This window comes from Rhincodon typus, chromosome 3 (genome assembly GCF_021869965.1).
Source record: "Rhincodon typus isolate 14 chromosome 3, sRhiTyp1.1, whole genome shotgun sequence".
Lineage (NCBI taxonomy): Eukaryota > Metazoa > Chordata > Chondrichthyes > Orectolobiformes > Rhincodontidae > Rhincodon > Rhincodon typus.
In genome coordinates, this window is record NC_063334.1 from 43731548 (window position 1) to 43754644 (window position 23097).

The 23097-nt window shown below is 41.7% G+C and overlaps 1 protein-coding gene across 3 annotated transcripts; it reads left to right on the plus strand.

Moving 5' to 3' along the window:
• The first annotated feature begins 1542 nt into the window (after positions 1 to 1542).
• On the plus strand, positions 1543 to 20105 carry LOC109927747 (5,6-dihydroxyindole-2-carboxylic acid oxidase). Of its 3 annotated transcripts, none has more exons than XM_048594733.1 (6): positions 1543 to 2332; positions 6550 to 6754; positions 12058 to 12225; positions 15031 to 15210; positions 18543 to 18686; positions 19610 to 20105. In XM_048594733.1, exons 1-6 carry the CDS (start codon positions 1616 to 1618, stop codon positions 19798 to 19800), a joined length of 1605 nt encoding a protein of 534 aa, XP_048450690.1. In that variant the 5' UTR covers positions 1543 to 1615; the 3' UTR covers positions 19801 to 20105. The 3 variants fall into 3 exon arrangements, with proteins under 3 accessions (XP_048450690.1, XP_020383344.2, XP_048450695.1); XM_020527755.2 differs by having other exon boundaries at positions 19629 to 20105; XM_048594738.1 differs by having other exon boundaries at positions 19707 to 20105.
• Positions 20106 to 23097: the final 2992 nt, after the last annotated feature.

Consider the following 23097-nt stretch of genomic DNA (forward strand, 5'->3'; position numbering starts at 1 on the left):
TGTTTTTAAAAGTCTGAATTTAAAAGTCTGCTTCAGTTCCCCGTTTTTAAGCAACACAAAAATGGTTGGACTTTTAAAAATAGCTTGCTTCAGCTTAAGTGAAAACTAACAACGGTGCCTCTGCGAAAGTGTCTTTCCAAGGCAGGACGAAGCATTATCCAAACAACAAGTTACAAGAAATATTCAAGGATGAACATGTCGAAGATTTGTAACAAAACACAGAAGAAATAATGAAATTGTAACTCAAAAACATTGAAAAATCACTACAATAAGTATTAATTCTAGTCTCATTAAGGATGTGTTCAGCCATAAAAACAGCAGCCAATGTTATCTTGCAGAAATTAGCTGTATCTTTGAAACTATTTACAATATTAATAAGTTCTAGTTAAAGATTCTTTAAATAATCACAGAGATAGATTTCAACGTAATTATAAAACATTAAAGAGACACCTGGCATATCTTGTCTGATTAGCTAAAAAATGTTATCAATAGAAATACTTGTAAAATTATAAGTATTAATATTATGAGCTTTTATACATCAACTTTTTTATATATAAAAAGGGGAAATGGAATTTGATTAGAGATAGTCAGTGCAATGGACAACAGAATTCAAGCAATCCTTAGAGATAACCATGACCGAAAGAGGACAGCCACTAACTTTAGAATGCAACATTGAAAGATCCCACAGATTACAATAATTGTTCACAAAAAAACTAAGAACCTAGGGCTGTCCATCAGAGTATCCATCATTGATTAGGTGTTTACAAGATTGGTCCCATGGAAGAGACAGGAATGGTACAGTAACCAGGTCACATATGATCATTGTAACACAAAATGTGTAAAAATAAGTGTGTCATTGATTTCTCTTCTCATCTGAGCTGAAGATTAACAGAATGATTGTGTTCTCACACCGAAACCAGAGTCAGGAAAGATCCTTTAGCCCTCTCCCTGCATTAACCTTTTTTTTTCGCTTGAATAAAAGTCCCCAACATGCCTGCATCCCGTCTGCCTCCTGAGCCTTTATGTCTCTGGTTTGGGGAATTTCGCTCCTACAGCCCCTTTGAGCCCTCCTAATTTCTTGTTTGATTTTTTTCCTCCATCTTTATATACTTAAAGGGCTCTAGTCTACCTTCAATTTCCTAAACCTTACATATGCCTCATTTCACTTTTTGCCTTAGGACTCTAGTTCACTTTTTTTTCCCATGGCGTTATGTATTTGATGGGGAGGGTTTTGGGGAAAAAAAGATGATGCTCGCAGCCATCCCAGAGGGAGTGAAGAGTAAAACTCGTGTGTCTGCAGGAACGCTTCAGAAAGTACATGACTACTTAGCAATGAGACTGGTACTTTATATGGTAACAATGCCGAAAAAAGAAAGTCATTCAACCACTTTCTGTTTATTCAATGACCTGAACATTCCAGATCTGGAGTTTCGAGAGAGAAAAAAAATATCACGAGGTGAACAGCAGACTTTGGTATGAGATAATTGGGTATTTAAAAGGCTAGGAGAAGCTTAGATCTCAATTAAGTCAGTCCACATTAGCTTAATGCAGGGAGAAATTAGTGAAATTGTAACAGAAGAAATTGAAAGGTGTTGTCTTGAGGGGTGGGGAACAAATGGGATCAGTGTTTTTAGGTGTCGGGATGGGCAGGTTGGGCTTGTTACAGTGCCTGATGCTGGCTGCCCTTTACGTCAGGGCAGTATTCGCCCAGTTTCCGCGGGTGTGTGTGCAGCCAGACGTGCTGCGAAGTGGGGAGTGTTGCCCAGGTCCGAGGTCAGACCCCGCTGACCGCTGCAGCTCCAGCCGGGGACGGGGCTCTTGTGTTGAGTTAGGGGCCGACTCGGCCCCTCATGGTCCCCAGTACCCGCACGATGGCCTGGACGAGCGGGAGCGCTGGCCCCTGCGCTTCTTCCGCCGTGGCTGTCGCTGCGCCGCGAACTTCGCCGGTTCCGACTGCAGCCGATGCCGCCCAGGAAGGAGTGGGGTCGACTGCCGGAGCCCGACTCTACCGCCGCGCCGCCGTCGGGATGCGCTGAGCCTGAGCGACCCCGACAGGAGGCGCCTCGTCGATGCCCTGCACCTCGCCAAAATAAGTCCTCACCCCGAGGTGGTAGTGGTTACCCGCCACCCTGGCAACTTGAGCACCGGGCAACTGCCCCCTTTCCAGAACATCTCTATCTACAACCTGTTCGTCTGGAGCCACTATTACTCGGTCAGCAAAACCTACCTGGGGCAGGGTCGCACCTTCGGGGGCATCGACTTCTCCCATGAGGGGCCTGCCTTCCTCACCTGGCACCGCTACCACCTACTGCAACTGGAACAAGACATGCAGGTAAGGACAGCCCCACCCCCTAAAAGGCACAGGGCATACGGAAAAGGTAAAGTCGCTCTCGTCCCAGAGCGATGTTCTGTTATCAGAGGGAGATGACTGGTAGTGGTTTAACCGGATGGTCACCACGCCGCTGGCGAGAAGAGGGATTCAGAAGGGGGCAGAAGGGTCCCACTTGAACCCGCGATGTTGACATCACTGCACGTCCAGCCAACTGAGCCAGTCGAAAAAGAACATGCAGTGACTCTGTGAATGCAACGCCTGTTTCTCGGTACATTGTGTTCAACCTTTTGTATTTTTTTAGGCTACCATCGGGAGGGGCTGTCCATTTTTTTTGGCTCGGTTAGGGGTTAGTACATCTGAATCAGTAAATTACGGGGGAAAAATTCAAAGCAAATGATCAATACCTTGGAAATCATTGGGAGACTGGCACATCACTAAAAATCCTCATGCCTCATAAATCACCGGGTAAAGACAGCAATCAAAAGACCGCAGATAAGACAGCAGAAAAGTTACCAGGGAATTGGTACAGTGTGTGTTTATGGCAGGTTTAATGTAATGAAACATCAAGAGGCACTTTCCAGGAACTTTATTTTTAAAACAAAATGACTTCAGATCACATTAAGTATTAGGGCAAAAACCTGATCAAAGTGAGGAGTTTTAGCAAGTGTTTTCCAGGAGGGAAGAAAAGCAAAGAAGCACAGATGTGGAGGGAGGCAAACTAGATCCTTGATAACTGAAAGCACAGCTAGCAAACAATGCTGGAATAATTAAAATTTGGGATATGTAAGAGGCCAGAACTTTGAATGCAGTTATCTCCAGGTTGGAAGATATTAGATTTGAAAACAGGGATGAAGACCTCAAAATCACGATGATGTTTTACTGTGTCGTGAAGATCAGCAAGAATGGTGATGATGTGAGAACAGGACTTGATGCAAAGTAAGACTGTAGCGGAGTATTGTATGATCTCCAGTTTGAAGGTAGAATGGGGAGACCAGTCAGGGTGTATTAAAATAGTCAAACTGAAGATAACAAAGACACAAATGAGGGTTTGAGCAGCAGCTGAGCTAAGGCTGAACTCTAGCATTATTTCAGAAGGGGAAATAGGTGTTTTTTTTTTTAACTGGTGCAAATGATTTGGAACTCACCTTGGGGATCAGATATAACCCCAACATTTCTAGTCTACCAATTTCAGACTGTTGAAGGGGATAGCTTTATGCAATTGGCAAATTTGGGAATATCGCAATTGATTAATCTAAGTCACTTATATATTAAACCAGTGTTGTCCTAACACTTGTCCCTTCATTCATAACCTACCATCCCTGTGAATAATCCATTTATCCCTATTCTCTGCTTCTTGTCTTTTAATCAATTTATAAACCTTACTTATACATTTTCATCAATCTTGTGCTGTAACTTTATTTATCAACCGTCTTGAACAAGATCTTGTCAATGACAGTTTTTTTTTCCAAAGAGTGAAAACTACAGGAGCAAATCCGAAGGGAAATCCCAGATATGATAGTGAGGTAATATTGAATATTATGACAATTGAAATTTTAGTAATTCAGCGTAAAGTGCAAGGAAAAGGAGAATTTTTTGAAATGCTCATGAGAACCTCCTTGACAAACTTGTTCTTTGTCCAATTAGAAAGGAAGCATTGAACAAAAAAGAAAAAAGAGTTGCATATGTTGGAAATCTCAAACCAAAACACAAATTGCTGGAGAAGCTCCACTGGTGTTTCAGCAGCTGTGGAGAGAAAGCAGAGTTAATATTTCAGGTCCAGTCACCCTTTCTCCGAACTGATTTGTAGCAAGGTAAAGGTGTGTATGTGTGTGGTTCTGGGAGTAGGGATGGGTATTGGTCCATCCGGGAGCAGCGCTAGCTGCTAATAAGGAGCTGACATTCATTGCTGACAATGCATTATTGTGGTAGCCGACCATGTAGAGATAAGGCCTGATGTGTCGGGGTTGGCGGAAGGGCATGGACAAAGGCCAGGGAATATGGTGTGTTACAGTAACAGGAAACTGGAAGGTCAGGATAATTTTAGACAACATGTTCTGTAAAGCAGATATAACACAGTGAGGAGCTGGAAGAACACAGCAGGCCAGTCGGCATCAAAGGGGCGGGAAAGTTGATGTTTTGGGTTGGGCCCGACCCAAAACATCAACTTTCCTGCTCCTCTGCTGCCTGGCCTGCTGTGTTCCTCCAGCTCCATAGTTGTCTCTGACTCCAGCATCTGCAGTTCTTCTTATTATTTCCGAAGTTCTTTTATGCACTTGCCCAGTCTGCATTTCACCTCCCCAGTGTACAGGAGACCACTGAAGAGTGAAGTGCACATAAGTTGCTGCTTCAACTCGAAGCTGTGTCTGGGACCTTAGATAGTAAGGACAGAGGAAGTAAATGGGAAGGTGATACACTTTCTGCAATTGCATGGGAAGATGACATGGGAGTGTGGAAGGCATTGGGAATGGCGGAGTGGACCATTGTCTCCCAGAGGAAGCCATCTCTGTGGAAAGTGTCCAGGGAGGGCAGGGGAATATGTATCTGGCATCCTGCTGGAGTTTGCTGAAATATCAGCTTATGATGCTTTGGATATGGATGCTGATGGGATGGTTAGTAAGGACCAGGAGGACCCGATTGTTTTCCTCACTAGAATCATCAGAATAGATGAGACCAGAAACTGGGAGAACGGAATGGATTCTCTACAGAAAGCAAATTGTGCAGATGTATAGTTCACATAGTTGGATCCATGGGTTTGTATTGGATATTGGTGGCCAGTCTATCTCCCTTCCTTGACATCTGTTTCCATTTCTGGAGAAGTCAGATGGACCAGGTGAAGGTGAAAGCAGGGTGGGAATTGTAAGTGAAATGGATAAATTTTTCCAATTCTGGACAAGAGATGGATACAGCATCAATAATGTCATCAATGTATCAGACAGTTGTTAAGAAGGACCCAAGTAGGACTGCAGTAAGAAATGTTCCTGATATCCCACAAACACAGGCATAACTATGGCCTATGTGGGTACCCATGGAAGAAAGGAAGCATCACTGGATCTGGTGCTGGTGAAAGAGGCCAGCCAAATGAACAAATTCTGTGGGGGGACACTTAAGTAAAAATGATCATTGCATCATAAGGTTTAGATCCAATAACTAAGATGGTGAAGAATTGATCTAAAGTTAAAATTTATAAAGCAAAGAAGGCTAAATTCAATGGGGTACCCAACCCTGTTACCTTTCCTCAAAATGTTTAGTCTCCCCTTGTCCCAGTTATGTCTGCCCACTGTTCCTCCCACACACGTCCCTAGCAACACCTGCCTTCAGCTTTAGCCCCCATGCCTATAATATCTGGAATGGGCAGGAGGCTGGAATTCCAGGAGGTCAGGTGAGCATGGGATGGGGTGAGAACAAGCAGGTGCAAGAGGATAGGATTTGGAATGTATACAGTGTTGGGGACTGTTGGTCAATGCCCACACCAAGTGTGAGTGGGCTGGGGATGACCTAGGAGGGAAGTTTGTCAAGTATCAGAATGGGGATGTACATTCCTGTGTTGTACTTTGATGCTCAAAGTGTTTTACTTCAAGTTGCTGAGTTCAGCAGACTTTACACAATGAAAAACACTGTAAATCTGTAAAATGAAAAATAGAGTAAGTAGGTCTAAGAGAGAGTGAATCATGCAGCAATCTGGATAGGGCAAAAACTACCATTTGAAAACTGTTAAATACTGCACGTGTGGGAGTATCAGCATTTCAGAGGTATTATTGACCTGACTTTAGTCCTGAAGCCAGAATGGTCAGGGTGATAATATAGGACAAAATTAACAGCAATCACTCTGTTTAAGCAAATGACTTTGGTTGTGTTCAAATCAATAGTTACAATGATGAAATGATAGCTTTTGATTTCTAGTAATAGGTGGTATAACATTGACTTTTATGGAGGGAGTGGGTGTTAATGCAGCATGTTGAAGCCGGGAGAAGATCAAAATTGGAAGTGGACCATAATTTGCATTGGCTGACCATAATTTACATTGGCTTAATTGACTTGGGTATGATGGATTGACTAGACACCTTACAATTTAGAATTTACTGTGCCAAGATAAACCTAAAACCACCTACTGATAACTTTAATGACTACTGAAGGAGTCCTGTATTTTATGAACAAAGTTTTCAGATTAATACAGTTGTATCCTGTATACTGAATGACTGCTTTGCTTGTTGATATAGGTGATGCTGCAGGACCCCACATTTTCGCTTCCATACTGGAACTTTGCCACAGGGAGAAATACCTGTGACATCTGCACTGATGACCTAATGGGAGCTAGAAACAATTTTGACCCGACCCTAATAAGTCCTAACTCGATCTTTTCCCAGTGGCGTAACCTCTGTGAAAGTTTGGAAGACTATGATACTCTGGGAACTATCTGCAATGGTAACCATTTAAAAATACAATGAAGAGAAAACTGCACGAAATAAAACATTTTAATCTGTATCTGATTAGAACCTGGATGACTTTTTTTGAGTAAATATTGGACTGGGAAAACCAGCAAACTACCCACTCGACTACCACTTAGAATTATTTCAGTACCCTTCAATCCATCGGGTCTAGGCCAGCTCACTGCAAGAGCAATTTAGGGAAGCCCCACTTCTCTATGATAATGAGATAACAAGGTGTAGAGCTGGATAAACACAGCAGGCCAAGCAGCAACAGAGGAGCAGGAAAGCTGACGTTTCGGGCCTAGACCCTTCTTCAGAAATGGGGGAGGGGAAGGGGATTCTGAAATAAATAGGGAGAAAGGGGGAGGCGGATAGAAGATGGATAGAGGAGAGGATAGGTGGAGAGGAGACAGACAGGTCAAAGAGGTGAGGGTGGAGCCAGTTTCTCTCCCCTCCCCCAACCACACCCCAAAACCAGCCCAGCTTGTCCCCGCCTCCCTAACCTGTCCTTCCTCCCACCTATCCCCTCCTCCCACCTCCAGCCCCACCCCCATCTCCTACCTCCTAGCGTCATCCCGCCCCCTTGACCTGTCCGTCCTCCCTGGACTGACCTATCCCCTCCCTAACTCCCCACCTACACTCACCTTTACTGGCTCCACCCCCACCTCTTTGACCTGTCTGTCTCCTCTCCACCTATCCTCTCCTTTATCCATCTTCTATCCGCCTCCCCCTTTCTCCCTATTTATTTCAGAATCCCCTTCCCCTCCCCCATTTCTGAAGAAGGGTCTAGGCCCGAAACGTCAGCTTTCCTGCTCCTCTGATGCATCTTGGCCTGCTGTGTTCATCCAGCTCTACACCTTGTTATCTCAGATTCTCCAGCATCTGCAGTTCCTACTATCTTCCCCCACTTCTCTATCCTTATCTTGTAGCTAAGCATTTTTTTTTCCTTCAGTTGCTTATCTAAGTTGTTTTCGAAAAGCATAGTTCAATCTTGCCCCACCAGTCTTCTGGCAGTGCATTCTAAACCTTACCCACTCACTGGGTGAAAAAGCTTTTCTTTGCCTTTTGGTTCTTTTGCTAATCACTGTATATTTTCACTTCCTGGTTCCCTGTAGTCACCAACGGGCTAACCTTCACCTATTGTCTCACCGACTTCAACATGTCAAACATCTTTATCAAATCTGCCCACCTTCTCTTCTCTTCAAGGTATGCACTGTATCTAAACTCGCTCCACTTTAAAAATAGCCTCCATATTCTGTTCCAGTTTTGACCACCAATTCTTGATTCCACTTTGCTTAATCAGGTCTGTTCTTGACCTAACAAAGCTGGTCTTTTCCCAAATAATTTTACTTGAGTTTACTCCTTGCCATTTTTACATATCCACCCTAAACCTTGCAATGCTATGATCGCTTCACTTAAGAGTGGACTCTTGACCTAACTCCTTCTCCAGAACCAGGTCCAACAATAGCTATTTTCTTGGACTGGAAACATACCAATGTAGAAAATTCTCCTGAATACATTTTTGAACCTCCTCTCCTTCTCTGCTCTTCTCGTATAAGCTTGCCAGTTAACTAACAGTCATCATCTGGCTGTACTGTTCCATGATGATGCCCCGACTAATCAGTCAACTTGCCAACAAATTAATGTTCCATTTTCATGCAGTTTAAATGTTGATTTCCCTTACATTTGGTACTTGAGTGCAAAATGAAAAACTTTGACAGAATGTCTTTTGAGTCACACTCTATAATTGTGGCACCACCTTGTAATGTTCCTCTTGGTCTTTCCCATTGGTTTGACCTGCATTACTTTGTAATGTAATAACATCCATGTTGTCTATTAGCACACCCATGTTTCTCTCCCTTTTTTGTTTGCAGGCAACCTGATTTACCTCCACATTAAGAAAACTTTGCTCTTCTATTCAGTTCTTTCTTTAGGTCAAGTTGTGCGCCCAAGACAATGCACACTCCTGAAGTCAGTTTCACATTTTAAATAGGGGGCTGAAATTCTGTTTTTCTCCAGCTTGCCATTTCTGTCTGGTCAAGTGGGATTTTGAAAGCCTGCTAGAAGGATGCCAGGTTTCAGTTCAGAGAAGTTGAAACTGTTCTGAAAATGAAAAGTCTAAAGTATTTTCTTCAACTGTAACAAATGGTGTTGTATTATATTGTAGATGTGGTTTTTAATGCTGTGATTTGTCACAGGGCAGTCTCTCCTTTTTATAAGGTAAGTTTACCTTTAACATTGAGAGCAGTTTAATAACTGTGTACATGCAATACGGTATTCACTAATTGAGAAAGCACCATCATTTAATAAAAATGTGTAAATAAAAAACTGACCTAAAATATTGTGCTCTGATTTAAATTGATTGGCAAATGACTTTTTTTTTACAAAAACCTGCTTTCAAATATAGAAAATGTGTACATCTGCTCCTTTCCAATGATCGGACATGTCGTTTAAAACAACAAGGTTTTGCTATGAAGGCTGTTCTATTATGAATGCTTGGCTGGATATCAAATACAATCTTAGAATCATCGAGTTGTACAGCACAGAAACCAGCCCATCAGTCCTATTCATCCGCTAACCAGATCCTAAATTGATCTAGTCCCATCTGCCAGCATTTGGCCCATATCCCTGTAAACCCTTCTTATCCATGTATCTGTTCAGATGCCTGTTAAATGTTGTAAATATGCCAACCGCCTCCACTTCCTCATATACTCAATACACTGACCATAAAGGCGAGTGTACCAAACACTGCCTGCACCACTCTGTCTACCTGTTACTCCACCTTCAGGGAACTTTGAACCTGCACCCCAAAGTCTCTTTGTTCAGTAACACTCCCCAGGACCATACAATTAAGAGTATACATCCTGCCCTGGATTTGCCTTACCAAAATGCAACACCTCACTTAGTTCAATTAAATTCCATCTGCCACCCCTCAGCCCATGTGTTTAAGGTCCCACTGTACTGAGAAACCACCTTTTCTGTCCACTACCTTCAGAATTTTGGTGTCATCTGCCAACCTACTAACCATTTCTCCTATATTCATTTAGGATTGATTTTGTTCTAAGGCAATAAATTTCAGGACACAGCAGAGTTCAGGCACGTGGTAATTTATTCAAGCATTCAGTGCCATGCAGGGAGAGGCCGGAGACCACCCTGAACCTGGCCTCAATGCGAGGGCTCAATAGCCCCCTTAATCTTTGGCTCAGATTGGAAGAGAAGTCAATGACACTTTTTTTTATACACAAGCAAATTCTCTTCTATACATTTTCTTGTTAATTTAACATGGTGTCACATATCCTTCCCCACCTCCCCTCCCCCGCCCCCATATACTATTGGTTAACTAATGCTGGGTTGTCCAACTGCGATTGAGTTTTTAGTACATCTTTCTATATTAATAATTGCTGGTTGTTGTGTTCTGATTGGACCATTTTAGTGCATAAGAAATTATAACTTCAGATGCTTGTTTTGCTGCTAGGCAATGCTTATCTTCACATTATGGCAGCTGTAGTCAATTTCAATCTGTTATCTGTATCAGGCTGTAACACAGACTTTACTAAATACTGTCCTTGCTAGAAGATAAGAGACCCTCTTCCATTACTTGTAATCAGTTTTTACACCTTCTAAATTTTTGTTTTTCTCTCTCTCTCCCTCCCTCTCTCCCTCTCCCTCTCCCTCTCTCTCTATAACCACTTCAGAATCTACATCTACAATTATCTTGCATCTTAATTAAAACCTACTCATAATATTCTAACAGATTGAATGATTTGAAAAAACTTAAGAGAAACAACCAATTGGTGTGGAATGTTCTTATCTAGGATAACAGTTTCATTTTTCACAGACAGCTATTGTTCTAATGCTGAGACCACAAGTCTTTCTCATGCTCTAATTTCTGTCAAACATGTACTGCAAAGCTTGTTGGGGCTTTCATTGGCCATTTTATGCTGTTCTGTCGTGAGACGCTCCAAGAGATCACATCCAAATCACTTGCGTAAATGACCACAAACAGTAGAACCATCACTGATCCTTACAGCACACCGCCAGTCACAGGCCTCCAGTCCAAAAAACAACTCTCCTCCACCACCCTCTGGTGTCTATGTTCAAGTAAGTTCTGTATCCAAATGGCTAACTCACCCTGGTTTCCATGTTATCTAACCTTGATAACCAGTCTCCTATGTGGAACACTGTCAAACACTTTGAAGTCCATACAGACAAAATCCATCATTGTGCCTTCATCAATCTTCTTTGTCACTTCTTCTTCAATCTCAAGTTAGTGAGACACGCTTTCTCTTGCACAAAGCTATGTTGACTGTCTCTAATCCCCCTTGGAGACCCCTCCAACAACTTACCCACTGCTGATTGTAAGGCTCACTGATCTATAGTTCTTTGGCTTTTCCGTAACAACTTTCTTAAATAATGGCACCATGTTAGTAAACCTCCTGTCATCTGGCACTTCACCTGTGGCTAAATATCTCCAAGCAGCCTAGCAAACACTTCCTTAGCTTCCCACAAAGTTTTGGGATACACCTGATCAGGTGTTTCATTCAAATTGTCTTCTATTCTTCTAACCTCCAACAGATATGAACTTAGCTTGTCCAACCTCCCATAAAACATGCCCATTCCAGGTATTAATCTTGTAAACCTCCTCTGAACTGCTTCCAATGCATGTAAAACTCTTTTCTTTAAAAAAAAGACACTATTTAGCACAGTGGCTCAGTGGTTAGCACTGCTGCTTTACAGCAGCAGGGACCCGGGTTCAATTCCATCCTCGGGGACTGTCTGTGTGGAGTTTGCACATTCTCCCCGTGTCTATGTGGGTTTGCTCCAGTTTGTTCCCAAGTCCAAAGATGTGCAGGCTAGGTGGATTGGCCATGCTAAATTGCCTGTAGTGTCTAGGGATATTTGGGTTAGACATGGGGAAATGCAGGAGTAAGGGAAATGAGTCAGGGTGAGATGTTCTTCAGAAGGGCAGTGTGGACTTGTTGGGCCAGATGGCCTGTTTCCACACAGTAGGGATTCTGATTTTTGATTTATTGTACACCATACTCAGATGTGGTCATTTGTGCCCAGTCTCACTGGTGCACAACCTTCTTTTTGCATTCCGTTTCCCCTTGCCATTAATAATTATTAGCTTTCTAATAGTTTGCTGTACTTGCATACTTGCCTTTTGCAATTCATGCACAAGGACAACCAGATGTCTGTGCAGCTTGTGCCTCTGGCCAAACTGTCAAGCTTGCTCTTTACCAGATTACCTTTGTTTAGCAAAGATCCTAACCTGGTTCATACTAATAATGTCTTCAGATACTGAGGGCGGTCCTATCCAGCGGAATCCAGGGGGGAATGTTGCTAGACCAATGGTGCAGCGTCTCCCTGATGCTCAGGATGTAGCAAAATGTTTAGAAGTATCTGCTTATGATACACCACCTTTCTACTCCAATTCAGAAGATAGCTTCCGAAACACAGTGGAAGGTAAGTGTAGTTAACATATTTTTACATATAATTGGGTGAATAGAATAACATGAAACAAATGAAATAACCAGAACTATTAATTAGATATTGATAACCCTATATTTTTGGTATATGTAAACTAATCTTAAGATACCAGTATAAAAGATGTGATCTTATTTTTGTGAGTTTTCTGCCTATTTGCCTCTTAGTGGAAAATTGGCTCTGAAGGATATGCTTGAATAAAACCTATGTAGGAAGTGCCCAAGTGTCATTTGGTCAGTTATGCAAACCCAGGTAGTTGGATGACAGTTCTTAATAGCTTCCAACAGTGATTTGTAGTTTTTATAATAACTACAAACCATAGCTTTTTAATGAAAAAATGTTAAGTCAGCAGAAGTCAGTATTTACCCATACGTATTGCACTGAGGGATCCCAGATGCTTTGTACAGTCTAGACAGCCACTTATGCAAGGGAGCTTGAGACTGAGCACAGGACTCTAAATACAATCAACTGGTTTCAAGATGTTCAAGAGGCTGAAAGTTTCACTGACTAAACAGCGGAGAGGATATAGACCCTAACAGCATTGTGGTAGTAGTAAAAAGGTTTTGGCTCCAGAGCTTGCCGCACCACTATCCACTACTCAACAATATGGAAAATTGCCCAGGTACATCCTGTATGCACAAGACAAATGCAGCCTGGCCAATTACTGCTCTAATCAGTCATCAGTAAAATGATGAAAGGTGTCAGTAATACTTCTATCAAGCAGCACATGCTTAGCAATAAATTGCTCATTGCTAAGTTTGTGTTCTACAAGAGCCACTAAGCTTCTGGTGGAGAGTGATGTCAAGGTCAGTGAATGCTGAATTCGACCATGTGCAGTCAAGGATCCTCCATAACACTAGAATCGATGGCAATGGGGTGGGGTGGAGGAGAGGAGAACTCTCTCTTTCTCTTAATTAGAATCATCATACTTGGCATAAAGGGAGATTACTCTGGTTCCTGCTCCGGGATACATCTGCAGGTGTTCCTCAGAATAAACAACTTCTAATCATTCTGTTCAGAGATATTGTAACCCACCTCTGGAAAAGGTGGGACTTGAATCCAGGCCTTCTAGCTCAAAGAAACATTACAACTGCACCACAAGAGGCCTTTCCTCAGGGTGGTATCCTGGGCCCAGCTATCTTCAACTGCTTTGTCAATGACCTTCCCCGCATTGTAAGGTCAGAGTGGGGATGTTCACTACCATGAATGCTGAACATTATGAAATCAGTGAACAACTTCTTAGATACTGAAGCAGCCCATGTACAAATATGACAAGTCTAGTACAATTACCAGATAAGTGGCAAGTGACGTTCATGCCACACAAATGCCTGGCAATGATCATCACCAAGGGAGAATTAAACCATTGTCCCTTCACACTAATTAGCATTGCTATCACTGAATCTTCAGTAGCAACTTCCTGGAGATTACCATTTGACTGCAAACTGAACTGGGCAAGTCATATTAATAGTGGCTACAGAAGCAGGTCAGAAGCTAGGAATCCTGCACCTCCTGACTCCCCAAAGCCTGATAACCATCTACAAAGCAGATATCAGAATGCGACGGAATGCTCCCCCAATTTCCTGGATGAGTGCAGCTCCAAAAACACTTGAAGCTTGATATCATCCAGTACAAAACAGCTGTTTGATTGGCACTGGCACTGAATCCACAAACATTCACAACCTCTGCCAATGCTCAATTGCAACAGTGTGTACTGTAGAAATTCACCTAGGCTCCTTAGACAGCAAATTCCAAAACTATCTTCACTTCTATCTAGAAAGACAAGGGCAGCAGATACATCAAAATGCCATCACCTGCGATTTCCTCTCCGTGCCACTTGCCATCCTGATTTGGAAATTTATTGCAGTTCCTTCACTACTGGGTCAAACTCATGGAATTCCCTTCCTCACAGCACTAGGCCAAATGGACTGCAGTAGACCAAGGCAGCTCACTGCCACTACCACCGCCACTAGGGCATCAAAGGGACAGGCAGAATGTCACCTCAGCTAACAATTCCCATATCGTGTCAATGACTTTTTCTTTAAAAGAAGACAGACTAGGGTCCAATCGAAAAGCTAGTATCTCATAATCCCTGCAGTACAGATAATGGCCATTTTAGCCCATTGAGTAGAGCTAAAGTCAGAAATTTTGGTTTGGGCAATAGAAACAAAGGGACAGTAAAAGGTCTAAAGTGATTCAACCAAAAGTCCTAGTTTAAAGGACTTTAGGCATTTCTTTCCATCAGAGGCAATTTTTATATAGCTTGAGGCCACACTGGAATAGTGGGACAAGATGAGAGGGCAGACTTCTATACACCAGGCCTGGGAGCGAAATATACCAGCTCATTGCATGCAGGAACAATGGGGAAAATGGTGTAGTCATGATTGATTTAAGGGTGAAATAACTTCAAATATAAGTGAAGAAATAACCAGGTTAGAGAAACTATTGCTGCTGATATTAGGGGGTATAGTCTAAAGATAAATGCCAGTTCTTTCTCAGAATTGAGGAGGAGTTCCACCCAAACTAATAGAAATTGGTAACTCTATTTCACAGTTTGTCAATTTGAGAGGTTTGTTTTGTTCTCCTGAAGTGTTAAAGGATATAGAGCAAAGGCAGGTCAACTAGTGTTATGTTGTAGCCAAAGCACAATCTTATTGAATGCTGAGTGGAACAGACTTAAGGGGGAAAGGCCCACTCAAACAGGTCTCCTGTGCTAGTTTAGAATGGCTTTAAATATACTGTTTTTCTAATGTTTTAACTTTGAATTGGTTGTGATCTCTCTTCTAGGTTATAACGACCCTTCAGGACGGTATGATCCAGCAGTTCGCAGTTTACATAATCTGGCACATTTGTTTCTTAATGGAACTGGTGGACAAACCCACCTGTCTCCGAATGACCCTATCTTTGTTTTACTGCATACATTTACTGATGCAATCTTTGATGAATGGTTGAAGAGGAGTAAGGCAGGTAATCTGACAAACTAATTTTAATTGTTGTTGCTGGATCTTTATAATATGATATTTTTACGGCAATTCCAAATAGATTGTAGATGTTTTATAATAACTTGTGTATTGGTCAGCACAGTTCTTGAGTTCAAGAGTCATATAAAACTTGAAATTTCATCTCTTTCTCTTTCATACATTCCGCCTAAAGGGTTTCTCCAGCATTTATTTTTCTTCCAGTTTTTGATGTGAGCAACATTGACTAGTCCAGCATTATTGCCCATCCCTAATTGCCCTGGAGAAGGAAGCGGTGAGCTGCCATTGTGAACCACTACATCCCTTGGAAGTAGGGTCACCCTCAGTCCTACTCGGAAGGGTAGTCCAGGATTTTGACTCAGTGACATCGATGGGATGACTATATATTTGTTACAAATCAGGATTCAAATACTCAATCTTTATGGAATCAAGTCATACAACATGGAAACAGACCCTTTGGCCCATCTCATCCATGCCAAGCAGGGTTTCTAAATTGAACTAGTCACATTTGCCTGTGTTTGGCCTATATCCCTCTGCACCTTTTCTATCCATGTCTTTTAAATGTATTTGAACTTAGCTCTACTGCTCCCCTGGCAGTTCATTCCATACATGCACCAGCCTCTGTGTGGAAAAAGTTGTCCCTCAGGAATTTCTTCTTTTTAAATCTTTCCTCTCTCACCTTAAACCTATACCCTCTACTTCATCTATGCCTCTTATGATTTTATAAACCTCTATGATGTCATCCCTCAGCTTTCTATGCTGCAGGTTATTGGAACCATTCTCAAATCTTATCTGCACTCTCTCCAATACCAATGTATGCCTGGATGCATTAGATCCTGGGGATTTTCAAACTTTGCCATCTAATGTATACTCTTACCAATTTGTAACCCATCCAATGTTTCAGCAACCTCTTCTAAACTTTGGCAGCATCTTCCGTGGGAAGACGTGTGCAAAGTACTTTTTTTTTATTTCCTTAGCCATGCCAAATGCCTCCATGCATCAATTCCCTTTTTGGACCATTGTCAACTCTGTACCTCCCTTGCCACCCTCACTTACTTGGATGCCTACTAAAAACTTGGAATTCCTTTTTATATTCACTACCTTTTCGCTTAGTATTTCCTTTTTTACTTTTTGTGACTTCTGCTCTGAACGTTGTATGTTAAATTCAGTTTTCAATTTTTAATATTATCGATCTAACATCTGCTCACTTTTATTTACTTTCTCTCTCTTTCTTCATCCAGAGAGCTCTGGTTTGATTTGTCCCCTCTTTATCCCCATATGGGAATGCAGCCTAACTGTATCTGAGTCATCTTTTTATAGATAGCCCATTGGCAGATGAAACTGGCACAATCTAATTCCAGTTTATTAAGATGTGACTTTCATCCATTGAACTGCCCTGCCCCCCAACCCTGATTGATTAACTTTACTCTGGACTGCTTTTCGTCCTAATGTATTGTTGGTCCTCTATTGATAACATCATTAAACATGTCATGCATTCACATACCAGCTCAGTACATCAAATGTAGGTTTATTTTATTTACATTCACTAACCCACATAATACTTTCCTATTTCTTACTCTAGTGCTAGCTGTCTCTGCCAATTCTTTGTCCACCTTGATTTTCCCCTTTTTTTTAGTGGTCTATCCTCAATCTCATCCACCTGCCAAATTAGTTTCAATCTTCCCTAATAGTAACAGCAAACTGCCCTGCAAAGGCATTGGTCCCAACTTTGGTAGGGCGAGTTACAAGTCCAGCTCTCCAAAAAGTTAAGTCTCAAATCTAAATCCCTCCCTAGTGCATGATCTTTTCTCTCCTATTTCCTATATGTTGTCAAGGTCCATAGCCACATCCTCCAGTTAGATTCCTAGAAACATAATAGCACAGTGGGGCAATTTTGGCCCATCAAGCCCAAGCCAGTTCTCCTTAGAGTTATCCAGTCAGTCCATTTGCCACTCCTCTTCCCATGGTCTATATATTAAACTCCACGATCCAATCCAAATTCCTTTTAGAAATCATTATTTGTTTCTGATTCCAGCATCATCTTGGGCAGCAAGTTCCAGATCATTACTGCTTTGCATTTATGTAGCTTTTCCTCTCATTCCCCACTGTTTACCCATCTCCCCAACCCATCCCATGCCTCTTACCAAAACATCTTGTATAATTAGCTGATGTGGACAGCTTTTCTTTGCCTAAACTTGCCATAATCTTGTACCTGTCTATTCAGAGATAGCAGGAACTGCAGATGCTGGAGAATCTGAGATAACAAGGTGTAGAGCTGGATGAACACAGCAGGCCAAGCAGCGTCAGAGGAGCAGGAAGGCTGACATTTCGGGTCTAGATGCTTCTTCAGAAATGACCTGTGTTCATCCAGCTCTACACCTTGTTATCCCTGTCTATTCAGTCTCCCTTTACTGAGAACCATTCCCAGTTTCGTTAACCTATACTTGTAGTAAATTCCTCATCCTTTTATGCTACATTAATTCTGGTAAACCTTCTCCTTGTCCTCTCAAGGGCCCACCATCCTTTCAAAGCTGTGATAACCAGAACTGGCAGCCACGCTCTGTGTGACCTGATCAAAACTTTATAATGGTTGATTGTTCATTACCGTTTATAGCTTTGATCGGCTCCGCTCCTCGTGGGATCACTTAGTTCTAAGGTGCATTGTTCCCCTTTTGTCTCTTTTATTTAGTCCTGTGTTGTTTCTTCACCAAGTTGGCATCACATGTTTTATGCTGCACCTGATATTACCACACTCTGGATTGAGCCAGGATTGATTGCTTAGCGTTATCCTAATTGGTCAAATGACATATGCTGCATCACATTGCACAATATTAAATATAATTCTGCTGTCACTTATGACTACAGCTCAGGGTAACCGATTCTAAATCTTTTCCATTAGCACAGTGGTAGTGCAATGGGACCAGATCAAAAGTGTCTTCTATCTGAAGCCTAGATCAATTTCAAATTCTGCTTAACTGGAACACATCTTCCATCCTTTAGCCATATCCACACACTCTGCACATCATTCTCTATTTGCCTGTGATCACACAGCTTTACATCTTGCCCAGTTCCTTTTTTAAATATACCTATCTCTACGATGTTCTTCCAGTTCTGAAAAAGGATCTACACCCCCAAAAAAACATTGTTCATCTCCCCAGTCTTTGGATGTTTCCGTCACTTGATGTGAATTCCAGCACCTGGAGTATTGTTTTTCTTTGCTAATATTGTACAATGAAATGGTTCTCGTCTGCTGTGTGCCTAGTTTATGCCACCCTGTTTGATTTATATATCACATCATTTTCTTCCCTGTTCTTTCCTCAGATTTATCTGCCTTTCCAATTGAAAATGCTCCGATAGGACATAATCGAGGGTACAATATGGTTCCTTTTTGGCCTCCAGTCACCAATGCAGAAATGTTTGTACCTGCAGAAAACCTTGGCTACACTTATGACATTCAATGGCCAAGTAAGTTTTTCATGTAGCTAGCAAAAACTCTTAAGCATCACGTTTTGAAGGTGTTCAATAATTTGTGCAGCTTTCAAGCAGGCTTGAACTTTTTCCTAAAAGATGTTACTGTGTCAGAAGCTGATCAGAAAACGTTTAGTAGACAATACCTAGAATGAGTGATTGCCTTATAAAGAAAGGTTAGGCTTGTATCCACTTGAGTTTAGAAGATCTCTTCTTTCCCCCTGCCAAAATGCTTTAATTGAAATATGTAAGGTCCTGAGGGGACTTGATTGGGTGGTTGTGGGAAGAGAATGTACAACTAGAGGTCACATTTTAACCATAAGGGGTCACATTTTAAACAGCTGAGGAAACATTTTTCTCTCAAATACTGAGCCGTTGGCATTCGCTTCCTCAAACAGCAGCAAATGTCGAATGTTGAAATACTTTTAAGGCATTTTATCAGGGGTGTACAAGAATGTTGACTTGAGCTTAAAATTAAATCAGGCGTAATCTTATTGAATGGTGGAACAGACTCAAATGACTAATAATGAGCAGGCCTGTATTAATCAGTTTCTGTTCCCATTAAAAATCATTTTGAATTCAGACTGAAAAGGACCACAAACACTAAGGGGAACTTGACAAATGCTCAAAGATCATGTCAGTTGGTAGCTTTAGGTATAAATTTGTGGGCAGGTTCTTGTGGTGCATTAGTAGTGTCCCTACCTCAGAGTTAGGAGCCCTGGGTTCACGTCTCACCTGCTCTAGAAGTGTATCATAACACACTTGAACAAATTTGATTTCAAAATATCTATCTATATTTGAATATTTCAGAAATAGTGCAAATGGAAATTTCTCTGATCAGTTGCATGTCACATCATAATAGACATGAGTACATTTTTGCTGAATATCTGTTCAATTTGAACTGGATTAAACATTCTTAGCCTTGCATATCCTCTGCAGATCGGCCGCTTTCGTTGCTGAAAATGATAACTGTGGGCATCGTATCTGCACTAGTCTTGGTTGCTATTGTTTTCACAGTCTCCACATTACTTTTACGCCACAGAAGAAGAAAACTGTCTGCAAGCGAACTGAACCAACCTCTCTTACAGACTCCATATCCACACTACTCTGATTATGATGCATCAACAGTGCCCCAAAAAACACCCCAATCTGCTATCTGACTTTTTGTTTGTGCTTTCGTACCAACCAACATGCTAGAAGAAAACGACTGACTTCCTGTAATGGTAATTGTTTGCAAGTGTTTACGTAAACTGTTTTGATCAAAGACAATCTGGAAGGGTGCTTAACAGTTTCTAATCTCAACCATCTACAATGAAAATGGCTGTTGGTGGCATATAAATGGAAGCTGTAATGGTTTTTAGTTTAAAACTCAAAGTTTGAAAACTTTGGTTGACGAATGAACTTTTCTGCTAAATTGATCTACAAAAAGTTGTAACTTCAATAAAACATTAACAATTTCATGGTGGTTAATATTGTGATCATAAAACAAAATGATACTTTGAAATAGAGCACATTGCTAGACCAAACAAGGCTTTTCCCCCTGAGATTAGATACGCCTTGTTTACTTCTCACTATATCTCTTGATACCCTCCTATTCAGAAATCCTCATATGTATCATTACATGGTAACTTCTCCGACAATTTTATAACTTTTGTGATGAAAATGCTCCACCCAACTTGCCTTTTTCATCACCTTTACATCTTAACACAAATTTCAGATCATTTCAAAGGCAGCTTTTATAATAGCCAGTTTTCTTAACCTCACATTCATAATTTGTCTAAACTGCAAGCAAACATTCTAATGTGCATTGTCTACTTTATTAACCTAGATTTACTTTGTTGAGTGCTGCAACCTAAACAATGCATTACTGTACCTCACTTACCATATTTTTTTTTGGCATTATGATTTTTGCTGAGTCTTACTGCCTGCGGTGCAGTGCTGACCTCTCTAGAGGGAATGAAATGTAACAGTGATCTGACACAATTGCATTGGTTGCAGTCTTTGCATTTGTGAATAGGAAATCAAGCGATTCCACAAAGGTTTCAGTGATTCTTTGGGGATGAGCCAGTCACATTAAAGTCATTTTGGTGGCCACTAGGTTAGGATGGTCACCTATTCTCTTGGATCATATCCCATTCCAACAGCTGGCACAATTTAGTCAGTGGCCTGGGATATCCTTGGACTTCACAAACATTGTGACTCACTCAGCCAGAGGAAATGACATGACGATGAAAGACTTTGGCCCACTTGTGTCTCTAACCATCCTGAGAGGCCCCTCATTTGTGACTGCTTCATGTGGAGGCTGTTCAGGTTCTGCTCAAAGTTGCTGCTAGTCCTGGGCTCACTAGCTCATCTGTTCCTCCTCCATCTTTTGATACCATCTGTATAGCAGTAACAGCAGTGATAACTCCTGTTGCTGAAACCATCAGTCCACACTTGCAATGACTGAGAAACAAAACCTAATAGGTGCTTTAATGATGTAAGGAGTCAGTATTCAGGTCGTGTAGTAATAATATCTTTGCGGACTCCTGCATACAGTTGGATAATGAACACTCTCGCAAGGTGGGCCATGGAATACCTCTAAATGGACCTTTGACATCAAACTTTAATCTGATGAATGTAACTCTATCATGTGACAAAGGTAGTAAGAGAGTGTAAGTGTTGAGTAGGCTATGAATCCTTCTCCTCCCAGCTCACATCACTCATGAAAGGGTCATTGCATATGTGAGTCCAACATTACAATAATAGTTGCTGATACATACCAAACTGCAGCATGGCAGTGTAGAAGTGTACTGCGTTGATCAGAAATGTGTCATGATGATGCAGAGTGGTTGGCATATAGTGGATACTAGTGTTTGCAGATGTGAGGTGCATGTAGCTACTTCCCTGGAGTGTGCCCTGAGATACATTCATCCTGATTGTTCGAGATGTAGGTCTGATGGACCAAGCATCAAGCTGGACTCGCTAGGTACCTTTTCAGAATTTCTTATCTTGATGTCTAGATTCAATCTATCAGACAGCAGAATGAAAACCTTTATGTCAATAATGCTAGATTATCATCCTTATTATTATTTAATGAGCAACAAGCCCTGTTAATGCTGCTCATTAGTGAGAATCTTGTCACAATGTCCAGGACATGGGTTTGAGTGAACATTTGTAGCTCAGGTGCTGGTTGTAGATGTTGTTGTGTTTGCTGAGCTGGGAGATTCGATAGCAGACATTTCGTCGTCTTACTAGGTGACTTCCGCAGTGCTGTGGAGCCTCCTGTGAAGCGCTGTTGTCTTATACCAGTTTGAATTTATATGGTCTGGTTTTTGCTGCTTCTGGTAGGTGTCTGTTCTGGCTGTGTGTTGTAATGGTCAGTGAATTAGACCTGATATAATGTGTTTGTTGATGGGGTTCGCGGATGAATGCCAAGCCTCCAAGATTTCCCTGGCTGTCCTCTGTTTGGCTTGTCCTATGATGGTAGTGTTGTCCCAGTTGAAAGTGTTGTTTTTCTATCTGTGTGTATTGAAACCAAAGACATCTGGTCGTGTTGTTTAGTTGCTAGCTGGTGTTCGTGGATATGGGTTGCTAGTTGTCTGCCTGTTTGTCTCATGTAGTGTTTTGTGCAGTCTCCACATGGTATCTTGAAAACCACATTTGTCCTGTCCATAGTATCTACTGGGTCTTTAACGCTGGTCAGTTGCTGTTTTAGTGCAGCTGCCGGTTTGCGTGCTGTCATGATTCCTAGTGGTCTGAGTAGTCTGGCCATCAGTTCTAAGGTTTTTTTTATATATGGTATGGGGGTTATTTTTTCAGGTTTTGATGTATCCTGGTTGTGTTGTCTGTTGGCTAGGCATCTGTGGATGAAGCTGTGGGGGTATCCATTCCTGGTAAAGACCTTTGTAGAGACGTTCTTCTTTTTCCTTCTACGGATCAGGTGTGCTGCAGTGTGTGGTGGCCTTTTTGAACAGGGTCCTAATGCAGCTCCCCTTGTGTGAGTTGGGGTGGTTGCTGTGATAGTTTAGGACCAGGTCAGTACGATGGAAAGAAAAGAGAATGATGACTTCACTACAAAAATATACACCACACTAAATCTATGTATGTATCCCATAATTTTATAGACTTCTATCAAGTCTCTCCTCAGCCTTTGTCGCTCAAGAGAAAACAACCCGAGTTTTTTTCTAGCCTCTCCTTATAGCTCATACTTTCTAATCCAGGCAGCATCCTAGTAAACCACTTTTGCACCCTGTGCAAAGCTTCTACATCCTACCTGTTTTCTGGTGACCAGAAATTAGCACAATACTCTAAGTGTGACTCTTGTACTCAATTCTCTCACCAATTAAAGCAAGTATACCGCGCGCCTACCAGCCTATCTACTTGTGTGGCCACTTTCAGGGAGCTATGGCCTTGAACCCCAAGATCC